Raw genomic sequence first — 12,240 nt, 5'->3', positions numbered from 1 at the left:
GCAGATCAGGTGGTCTGGTATTCCCATCTCTTTCAGAATTTTCCACAGTTTATTGTGATCCACATAGTTAAAGGCTTTGGCATAGTCAATAAAGCAGAAATAGATGTTTTTCTGGAACTCTCTTGCTTTTTCCATGATCCAGCAGATGTTGGCAATTTGATCTCTGGTTCCTCTGCCTTTTCTAAAACCAGCTTGAACATCAGGAAGTTCATGGTTCACATATTGCTGAAGCGTGTTTATATATTCACACAGTTTTTAATCTTACCACAGAAATCTAAAAATAGAGACAATCCAGTAGAAATGAGAATGGCCAGTGCCAATAAAAAGATCAAAGGCTTCTTAGAGAAATGGCTGATCCCATGGCTAGGGCTAAGTACAAGATGATCTTGGAATATCTTGTGTGAGAACATAAGGAAATAAAGAAATGATAGGAGCATGTTGAAAGGGCACAAGAGACAACCTGGAGGTGCTTCCATTGGCCAAATCTAGAACTATCTGAGCAACAAATAATGATACTAATGAATGTGCATCCATAGAATAAAATAAATATCTGTAAGCCCATGCTGATATAAATAAGTAAATGAATAAACAAATGGAGAGAAGAGAAAGCTCCTTCTGATGACAGAATTCCAATTAATAAATATATGACAAATAATAAAAATTAAAAAATCATTATTTGGCTGATACTATAGTAATCATTATTACTAATCAATCAATGAATGTTAAAATTTGAGGGCAAAAGTATAATGGGGGGAGGGGAGATGAAAGACACAATCTCAAAGTATCATCCCACAAAATACTTTGTTGATTAAGAAGAGAAAAACATTAATTTACAATGGAGAAATGTGAGAGGCACCATCTTACGTAAGTAATCAATGTTAATGTCACCACCAATGAGGCAAACGCGTATCATATGCCTCCTGATATGATGTACTGAGGAGAGCAAAATATTATCTGTGTGGTATTCTTGCCTAAAAATGCGTAATGTGAATTTTATCTTGAGGAAACAAACTCAAATTGAGACATTCTACAAAATAGCTGGGCAGTACTTTTTAAGAGTGTCAAAGTCACAAAAGACAAAAGAAAGACTGTAAAACTATGCCAGACTGTAAGAGAATAAGAGGAATTGACTAATGACTAATGCAATGTGGGATCCTGGATTGTATCCTATGCCAGAAAAAGAACATTACTGATAATTGGCAACGTATGAATAAGGCCTGTAGCTTTATTAATACTATTAAATCAGTATTAGTTTCCTGGTTTTGATCATTTTACTATAATTACACGAAATATTAAAGTTTAGGAAAGCCGGGTAATTAATATATGGAAGATATCTATTATTTTTAACAATTTTGCTGCAGAAATTGAGAAGTTAAAAACTTAAGACCAATGCTGTTACAATCATCCTTGTGTATAAATCTTTGTGCACATGCTAAATTATTCCACAGAATTACTTCTTATAAGTAAAGATACTGAGTCAAAGGTATACATTTTTTAAAGATTTTTGATATGTATTTCCAAGCTATCTTCCAGGAAAGCTGTACAAAATTTCTCCCACCAGCTGCTGCTGCTGTTAAGTCACTTCAGTCGTGTCTGACTCTGTGCGACCCCATAGACCGCAACCCACCAGGCTCCTCTGTCCCTGAGATTCTCCAGGCAAGAACACTGGAGTGGGTCTCAATTACTTTTCAAACTTCTAAGATGTACCAGATGATCTCTAAGATCATCTCTAGTTCTTATTTGCATCAAAATCTTATTTACATTCCACAAGTTAGTTTACATGTTCCCTTTAGAATATATTGTTTCCATGATCACTAGTATAAAATGAATTCATGCTTGCATTATTTCTACAGTGTATTTTTGGGTAAAATTCATATAATCCTTTCTTATTCTGTTTTCTAGTATATATCTCACTTGCCTTACTCAAGAATAAGGTCTGCCATAAAGGCCGTTTATCTTTGTTTCCAACATTACCTCAGCACAGTAGGTTACACACAGCAGTGGTTCCCTTTAGCACTGTAATAGTTCAACAGGTTCCAAGTTGCTTTCTGCCATGACATGTTCAGACAGCTATCTGCTGACATTTTAAGTCCTGATTTTGCTTGCATGAGGTCCTTCTTCATTTTGCTCTACTTATATCTTTGCTAGTTTTTTGTAGTTTAGGTTGCATTTGCAGAGCTGGGTACCAAGTTTCAGCTAATTCTAATAAGGGTAGAATACTTGTCAAGAGTAGAACATGGACTAACAGACATTCAGATGTAAGCTGTGGTGGCCCAACTGTGACCACAAATCTTTTGTTCTATCTTAATAAGTTGTCTTCTGCATCAGTCAATCCTAAGAACTAAACTGAGATTCGGTCTAGATTCCCTATCTTTAGCCCTGAGTATTAGCCTTCCTAACACTCTAGTCTCTATCTTCTAAATCTAGATGGCTTTCACTCCAAGGTGTTTGCTAGGAATTTTAATATGTGCCAGCTCCTGGGAACCTTCCATTTTAGAAGACCAATGCAGCTTTTATTGGAGAAGGAACTGGCAATCCACTCCAGCATTCTTGCCTGGAGAATCCCATGGTTAGAGAAGCCTGGTGAGCTTTCAGTCCATGGGGTCTGAACTGGAGTCTCCATCTCCGAAGAGTCGGAGATGACTTAGCAACTAAACCAGAAGCTTTTATATAAAAATAAACCTCTGTGAATGACACTGATTGACTCCTGAGAAACAGTTCTTCCATTTTCCTGCTACCATTCCCAGCTCATATAATATCTTAGTGGATTCATACTAGAATTCCTCAGGCTGTTGTACTCCTGTGGAGACTATACCCAAACTGACTTGACACCAGATTTGCTATCAACTTGTGTAACCAGGACATCTTTTTTAAACATCTGCCTCATCTGGGTTAAGTATTTTTTAGTTCTTATTGACTTGGCTTTCCTGAGTTTCCTATGTAACTGATCTACTGTGCCTCCTTCTTGGATCATTAATCAACTTCCCATAATTTAACTTACAACAGTTTTGGCTTGTGAATTACAAAAACAGCACAAGAGGTCAATGCCCAGAACTCTCTGGTTGGCATAACTCATCTGGAGAAAAATAATCATCCAAACAGTATCTACTTAATATTTCTGTTTCCCTCTGTTACATAAAATTCAGAATAACTTGATAGACAAAGCTATGCTTTGAAGCTGAATTGAGACTACCATATACACGGGAACACATGGAAAGCTGAGTTGCAAACAGATCCCAGATTAAATGTCAGTACTGTCAGTGGTGACAAATGCCTCCATGCTTTACAGATAAGCTTACAAGTGGCATGCTAGATTGGGTTCTTGCTATCATGTGTCAAAGAAACCTATTGACTTTCTTTATGATCCACTTCTTAAGTTGATATACCAATGAATATCAAGAAGTTTACTACAGCCAACTGTTCCATTAAGGTTGAAAACACACACACACACACACACACACACACACACACCTCCTTCTCTCCCTCTCCTCTTTCTCTCCTTCCTCCCCCTGCCCCGCCCACCCAATAGTTTTCTGTACTTACAAAACATCCAACCAAACTTGAATATAGAGATTCTTTATAGAGTAGTATAAGAATAGAGATTGATGAACCTGAGGTCATTTCAAAAGAAATCTTTTAAAATTACTCCCTGTGTCAAATTTTCAAAGTAGCTAGAGTCCAGGTTCTAAAAAGTTTAAATCTCTATGGATTTGCTATGAGGGCTTAAGTCTAAATGTGTCAACAGATTCCAGAATAGTTGACTGGAAAACTGTTTATTTGATCCTAACAAATTACACTTTTGATCTTTCAAATAATCACACTACAATTTCTAATTTATGGTAAAATCTACTGCAAGATATGGAAAGTGAAGGCCATGGTTTACTTTCTAGAGCTCATGAGCACATTCAGTACAAATAGCAGTTCAGATTGAAATAGGAACCTTGCTAAGGGAACTATATAACTGTCCCAGGGAACTACACTTTTTGCCTAGACCTCCATCCACTGTTCCTCACCTAACTTCTTAAGACCTACACATCCTCCTCTAGGTATCTAAACACCATCAAGAGGGGGTAAGAATTTTAAAATAATTCCTTCATTAAAATGTGAGTCTCAGAAAGAAATGTTCTACAGAAAATTCAGTGACAAAGATTTATCTGAAAAGTTTCACAAAAAATCTTCTTTGAATCATAGAATATACATTATACATCATATAAATGTAGACTCTTCAGTGAAGACATATTCCTACAGGCCTACATTTTAGGTGTCTCTACCATTCAGTTCTTTTCCTAAAAAAAAAAAAAAAAATTAAGTGGTTATTTATGGCTATGCTGGGTCTTTGCTGCTGTGCATGGGCTTTTTTCTAGTTGTGGCGAGTGGGGGCTACTCTGTAATTGAGGTGAATGGGATCCTCATTGCTGCGGCTGCTCTTGTTGTAGAACATGGGCTCTAGGCACGCAGGCTTCATTAGCTGTGGCACATGGGCTTACTTGCCCTGCAGTGTGGACTCTTCCCAGGCTAAGGATCAAACCTATGTCCTCTATATATCAAGGTGGATTCTCAACTACTGGACCACCAGGGAGGTCCTACCACTCAGTTCTTAAAACCCTTAAACCAAGAATATCTCCTGGAAATGGAGACATTTCTCAAATGCTACCTGCTGCTTCTATGTGGGTTTAAAAATGGGAAACATATAGCTTATCTTATTTTAAACACTATTTTGACCTTCTATATCCAACTTACAGTAATTATTATTATCAGAATTTCCATCATTTTATTAACAGAGACAGTATCGCCTAATTCAGTATAAATTGCAAATTTTATTAATGGGTTACTTATATTTTCCCTCTAATTTAAGGGAAAAATGCTTAATAAAAACCAGGCCAGCAGCAATTCTTTTTGAGAGCACTTTAGTATAAACTTTCTTCATGACTGAATTCATTAGCCTCTTGCATTAGTCTTTGTTTATCATCTTTAAACCAAGCCAATCTTTATTAATTTTCTAAGGCGTTTTCCCTAGTGCGTTCCTCACAGTTTATATATAGCTCCTTTTCTCTACGATTTTTCTAACCCTATCAAATTTGTCTCAGTCTAACCCCATGGGATTGTTCATCACTAATACGTTTTAGAGGGATTATTGCAGCTTTTATTCTTTGGCATTTAATTAAAAAAAAAAAAAAAAGGATCTTCATCTTTAGTATTTGTTGATCCCTCTGAAACAGAGCTTTATAAACAAATGTAAGTATAGTTCCTTTCTTTTACTGAATTATGATAAACTGACCACAAAATGTTTCTCAGCCCAAATCTCTTTCTTCTCAGTATGTACTTTAAGCACTTAATCATGTCCTGTGCAGTACAGCATTCAAAGGCCTATTACAACTTACCATTTCATGCTTACCCACAACCCATCTCCATGATATGTAACTTTCTTTGTGATACATCATACCCTTTAAGGCCTCTTTGCCTTTTGATCTTAGTGCTCCATTAACTTAAATTCTTTTGTAATATCAACTTGCCAAAACTGTAAGTATTCTTCAAAGCCTAATTCAAACACCACTTCCTCTGTGAAACTTATAAATTTCTTCATTCTTTATCCTATAAAAATCTGCTCATAAAAGTTGTATACAACTTCTCATGTTGTATTAGTGGGCTGTGTCTCTTCTAGATTCCAAGAAAAGGAGATTTTGTCTTATTTTATCTCTATAACTACAAGTTTTGACATATAGAAGGCATTCAATAAAATAACCTTGACTTGAATTCGTTTGTACTGCTACTTTACTGTTTTAATCTATCGGTATCTTGCCCCTCCAACTTGTTCTTCTTGGAGTTAGATTCTCAAGACTTAAATTCTATATTATCCGGCATATTCTTAGCACATGATTTGTGAGTTGGAAAAAATGTCAGAAATAACATAAATCCAAAACATCAACCAATGTAGTAATTCATTTAACTAACTACTTTCGTTTAAATATCTATAATGACTTCCATGACCACATTGACTGGTTTACCCAGGATAGTCCTATTACAATTAATAGTACCCCCTTCCATTTCCAAAAGTATGTAAGTTTTGAAGACAAGTTTTACGGTTATTCAAATAATGAAAAACTATTTCCTCACAAGTACTGGACAGCTGAACAAGCCCTAATTATTATACGTTTTGAATTCTGAACCATGTGAATGTACTGCTTCCTCACAAGGCATTTAAAACATTTTTCCCTTTGTTATAGGTGAGTATGGGTGAAATTCTAGGAAATCATTAAGAGTACAGCCAAAATGCATTACAATGAGTAAACCATATAAACTAGGAGTCCCTACCTTTGGAATCTACTGCCTGATGGTCTGAGGTAGAGCTGAAGTGATAACAATAGAGATAAAGGATACAATAAATGTATAGTGCTTGAAACTAACACAACATTGTAAAGCAACTGTCCTCCAATTAAAAATAAATTTTTAAAAAGGGTTCATCTAAATTTTAATATATGGAAATTAAAATTAATGTCAAAGAATATTAATAATTAAGGTTGTAGAAAATTTAAAAAAAAAGGACTGCGCTTCAATCATCCCTAAACCACCCCCACCCCGCCCCTGGCCATGGAAAACCTGTCTTCCATGAAACTAGTTCCTGGTGCCAAAAAGGTTGGGGATTGCTGATATTAAGTGCAAAATAATGAGACAAAAAAATAGGCCACTTTCTTGGGACAAGAAAAGCTCTAAATATAGGAACTTAAAATAGTTTGATAGAAACAGGGAAAAGCTAAATAAACTTTATGGACCAAGATTAAACAAAGGGGGAAAAGTCCTCAGGAATACTGGCTGCTGTAGGGCTACTTTAAAAATCAATGATGCAAAAATGATGTGAGCTTCTTAAGACATTTAACTGGGATAAACTGTCTGATCCTAATAATAGGAACAAGGCAACAGTTAAGTCTGCATTTAAATAAATTTTTCATATTAAATGTAAAAACACTTTATTCCTTTTAACTGAGGAAAAATTTAGCTGTTCAATTATCTGAATTATACTTATCTGCTACCCTTCCAAAGATCTTTATCTGAGCCAAAAACTTGCATGTGGTGTTTAAGCCAAAATAAAATTTTGCCGCCAAGTTATAATGTTCTGAAAACTGAATTTTGGTGTCTAACTGAACTGCAGAAAAATAACTTACTGGGTATAATCAATAATTACTCTGAAAAATATTTGGTAATATACTTTTTAGGTAAATATCCATTTGTATACTTTCAAGAGCTTTAAATTATAGAAATTGATTATATATAGTCTTAAAACACAACGGATACATTCTCTAAGAATTATTTAAGCTAACGTCTATCTATCTAGGGCTTCCCAAGTGACTCTAAGGTAAAGAATCCGCCTGCCAATGCAGGAGACACAAAAGACATGGGTTCAATCCCTGGGTCAGGAAATGACAACCCACTCCAGTATTACTGTCTGAAAAATTCCAAGGACAGAGGAGCCTGGTAGGCTACAGTCCACAGGGTTGTAAAGAGTCGTACATGATAGAGTGACTGAGCTCACTATCTATCTATCAGTGTGTAGCTAAACATACCCATTCACATACATGAAATGCATTTATATGTACACACTCTTTTTCATCAGAATGTTTTCTAGCTCTAAGAGGTTCTAACTAAAGAGTATTGGAGGGTATTTGGGAGAAACTCTAAAAAACACAGTATGGACTAGTTCATACACAGATGCTTTCTTAGATTAAGGGGTCCCTGGGTGTATTCCTACATGAAGATTTATTGCTATTGATCTTACAGTTAAGTGTGTAATGGGGAAGGAGACAGTGATCATTTAAATAAACATTCTGAGGTACACTGTGAGCCAGGGTTTTTCCAAACCGGGTGCTATCCATATTTTGGGTCAGATAATTCTTTGTTGTAAGTTGCTATCCTGTGAATTAAAGGATATATAGTGGAGAAGGCAATGGCACCCCACTCCAGTACTTTTGCCTGGAAAATCCCATGGACGGAGGAGCCTAGTAGGCTGCAGTCCATGGGGTCGCTACAGTCAGAAACGACTGAGCGACTTCACTTTCACTTTTCACTTTCATGCATTGGAGAAGGAAATGGCAACCCACTCCAGTGTTCTTGCCTGGAGAATCCCAGGGACGGGGAAGCCTGGTGGGCTGCCGTCTATGGGGTCGCACAGAGTTGGACACGACTGAAGCGACTTAGCAGCAGCAGCAGCAGCAGCAGTGGCATCTCTGGCCTCTATCCATTAGATACTAGTAGAATTCCCTAACCCTCCTCTACCTATTCCATTGTGACAACCAAAAGGAAAGAGAACAACTGCTCCAAGTTGAGAACCACTGCTGTAATAAATACATGAGGCACCATAGTACAGAATAGATTACACAAGATTAAGAATCAAAAGGTTAGGTTCTAATCCAGCTGTTTTTGCCTCTAACTTTAGTGTCATGGGGAAATTACCTAATCTAGCAGTTTTCAAAGTGGATTATGGAGTGCAGTATTACCAAATCAGCTAACAACCTTACATAACAAATAGATCAGCCCTCTTAACTTTCCAGGACCATATACTTTTCGAATTTATAATAAAAATATATTTTTTAAGGACATTAGGTTCTATTGCTATTGCTTGTAACAAACCAACTCATACATCATAAACAACTAGAACAGTTGAAAAAAATTTTTTTTAATTTTTAAATAAATGAAGGTATGAGAGCTGCCAAAGTAGCCAAGACTTGATGGGACAGGACCTCTGAGAAAAGAGAACCTTAAAGAGCTATCTTGATGTGCTAAAAGTTGACTTTCTCCTTCAGGGCCTGGCAATTCTTGGTTCTGGTGAATGGCTGAGATTCTGGGGAACTGGCTTATGCTAAAAGGGATTCCCCTTAGCTCAGCTGGTAAAGAATCTGCCTGCAATGCAGGAGACCTCTGTTTGATTCGTGGGTTGGGAAGATCCCCTGAAGAAGGAGTTCAGTTCAGTTGCTGAGACATGTCTGATTCTCTGCTATGGACTGCTATGGACTCCACAGGCTTCCCTGTCCATCACCAACTCCCGGAGCTTGCTTAAACTCATGTCCTTCGAGTCAGTGATGCCATATGACCATCTCATCCTCTGTCATCCCCTTCTCTTCTCGCCTTCAACCTTTCCCAGCATCAGGGTCTTTTCCCAAGGGTCAGTCCTTTGCATCAGGTGGCGAAAGTGTTGGGGCTTCGGCTTCAGCATCAGTCCTTCCAATGAATATTTAGGAATGATTTCCTTTAGGGTTGACTGATTGGATCTCCTTGCAGTCCAAGGGTCTCTCAAGAATCTTCTCCAACACCACAGTTCAAAAACATCAATTCTTCAGTGCTCAGGTTTTTTATGGTCCAACTCTCACATCCATACATGACTACTAGAAAAACCAAAGCTTTCACTAGACGGACCTTTATTGGCAAAGTAATGTCTCTGCTTTTTAATATGCTGTCTAGGTTTGTCATAGCTTTTCTTCCAAGGAGCAAGTGTCTTTTGATTTCATGGCTGCAGTTACCATCTGCAGTAATTCTGGAGACCAAGAAAATAAAGTCTGTCACTGTTTCCATTGTTTCCTCATCTATTTGCTATGAAGTGATGGAACCAGATGCCATGATCTTAGTTTCCTGAATGCTGAGTTTTAAGCCAGCTTTTTCACTCTCCTCTTTTACTTTCATCAAAATGCTCTTTAGTTCCTCTTCACTTTCTGCCATAAGGGTGGTATCATCTGCATATCTGAGGCTATTGATATTTCTCCTGGCAATCTTGATTCCAGCTTGTGCTTCATCCAGCCCAGCATTTCACAAGATGTATTCTGCATATAAGTTAAATAAACACGGTGACAATATACAGCCTTAAAGTACTCCTTTCCCAATTTGGAACCAGTCCATTGTTCCATGTCTAGTTCTAACTGTTGCTTCTTGACCTGTATACAGGTTTCTCAGGAGGCAGGTCAGGCGGTGTGGTATTCTCATCTCTTGAAGAACTTTCCACAGTTTATGGAAATGGCTATCTAATCCAGTATTCTTGCCTAGAGAGTCCCCATGGACAGAGAAGCCTGGCAGACTACAGTCCACAGGGTCGCAGAGTCAGACACAACTGAGCGACTAAGTGCACAAGAGGCAACAGAGCCAATGGAGTTTCTGGCCATCTGCAGGCCTGGTGAGACTACCTGGAGTGAAGGCAATCTGAATTGAAGTGTCATGATCATGAAGGGGAATACAGTGGAGTAAGACTGGTACTCAGGGGTTTTCTCCTTTGAGGTATCTGCCAAATTTGTAAGGCAGCAGGACAAGAGGTCAACAGATTAAGTAGAAGATCTCTAAAAGGCAGAGTAATGTTTTTGGTAGTTATATGGTGCCAAAGAGAACCTACTGGAGAGTAGGGATCCTAGCAAATACCCCAGGATTTTTGGAGACCTGAAGAATTTCAGGAGTGGGGTGGGGGGTGGGGGGTGGTGGGGACAGAAATAGATTGAGCCTTATAAAAACTGCAACAAACCCTTGTGTTGGTTCACTTTCTGATCTAGCTTTACTCTAGCTGCCTTCTACAAAAAGACAGTATCACCAACAGAAATGCTATAATTTATTAAGGATAAAAGAAACAGATCTACAGATAACTGAGATAAAGCTTTTGGACAAGCAGTTTACTTTTACTATAATTAACATGTTTGAAAAATTAATGACAAGGTAGAGGATAACATTATAAAACTAAGATAAATACAAAAGAAACAAATAATTTAGAAAAAGAAGAATGTGATTACTGAAATAAGGAAATCAACAGATATGTTGAAATGCAGATAGGAGAAAGCAAAAGAGATAGGATTCATGAACTAAATGCTAGGTCACTGCAAAACACACAAGCTGAAGCCTGAGGGAAGAAAAAGGATAAAAGATACAAAAAAGGTAAAAAAGACATATGGGACACAATGAAAAAGGCCCAAGATATGTGATTGGTCTCTAATTGGAAAGACAAGAATGCAGTATCTAAGAGATAATTACTGAGAATTTCCCCAAAGTGTTAAGCAACATTAAGAAGATGATCCAGAGTCAAAGATGAAAGAAGCACTAAAAATCCCAACAGGATAAATACAAAACCAAATACAAAATTAAAGTCAAAGAACTGGTGGTTCAGATGGTAAAGCGTTTGCCTGCAATGCGGGAGACCTGGGTTCGATTCCTGGGTTGGGAAGATCCCCTGGAGAAGGCAATGGCAATCCACTCCAGCACTCTTGCCTGGAAAATCCCATGGACGGAGGAGCCTGATAGGCTACAGTCCATGGGGTCGCAAAGAGTCGGACTGAGCGACTTCACTTTCACTTTCACTATAGAGAACAAACTTATGCTTGCCAAGGGGGAAGGATCAAAGTCAGAGATAGTCAGGGAGTTTAGAACTGACGTGTAAACAATGCTAGATTTAAAATGGATAACCAACAAGGTCCTACTGTATAGCACAGAAAACTCAGCTCAGTGCTGTGTGGCTACCTGGGTGGGAGTATAGTTTGGAGGAGAATGCTGCTGCTGCTGCTAAGTCACTTCAGTCGTGTCCAACTCTGTGTGATCCCATAGACGGCAGCCACCAGGCTCCCCCATCCCTGGGATTCTCCAGGCAAGAACACTGGAGTGGGTTGCCATTTCCTTTTCCAATGCAGGAAAGTGAAAAGTGAAAGTGAAGTCGCTCAGTCACGTCTGACTCTTCTCGACCCCATGGACTGCAGCCTACCAGGCTCCTCCATCCATGGGATTTTCCAGGCAAGAGTACTGGAGTGGGGTGCCATTGCCTTCTCCTGGAGGAGAATGGATACATGTAATATGTATCACTGAGTCCCTTTGCTGTACACCTGAAACTATCAGAGTATTGCTAATTATCTATACTCAATACAAGATAAAAAGTCAAAAAACAAACAAACCTAAGTTAAGGTCAAAGAGAAATCCCAAAAAGCATTAAGAGAAAATGAAAATATGTCCAAAGGACCAAGAATAAGACTAATTGTGGCTTCTCAACAAAGACAAAAGAATCCAGAAGATAATGGAAGGTGATCATTAAAGAGCTCAAGTAATATAACCCAGTATATAGAGTTCCATAAAATAGAAACATTTTCAAGCAAAAACCAAAAGAATTCACACACTAAGTGAAACACTAAAAGGGGGGCTGTTTAGGCAGAAGAAAAATTATGTAATAATTTGTAAATACTTAGATGAAAACATAGAAATGCAAAAGGGAAAGAAAAAAATGGAAGGAGTATATTC

The 12,240-nt window shown here is 37.8% G+C and overlaps 1 protein-coding gene across 6 annotated transcripts in view; it reads right to left on the bottom strand.

Annotated features, from left to right (window-relative positions):
* The window catches only part of ADK (adenosine kinase), a 551,072-nt gene that overhangs the window by 67,373 nt on the left and 471,459 nt on the right, over positions 1–12,240 (bottom strand). Inside the window, exon 10 of one of the 6 annotated variants that reach the window (XM_061405846.1) lies at positions 1,197–4,286. The exons of the other annotated variants lie outside the window; for them this stretch is intronic. Within the exon in view, the coding sequence (XP_061261830.1) occupies positions 4,258–4,286 (29 nt within the window). The 3' untranslated portion in view covers positions 1,197–4,257. Of the gene's footprint in view, positions 1–1,196; positions 4,287–12,240 lie in introns of those variants that run through there. 6 annotated transcript variants of the gene reach the window in all.

Source organism: Bos javanicus, chromosome 28 (assembly GCF_032452875.1).
Source record: "Bos javanicus breed banteng chromosome 28, ARS-OSU_banteng_1.0, whole genome shotgun sequence".
NCBI lineage: Eukaryota > Metazoa > Chordata > Mammalia > Artiodactyla > Bovidae > Bos > Bos javanicus.
Note: the sequence above shows the minus strand (reverse complement) of the source record. Positions and strands in the feature narration are given on the sequence as shown.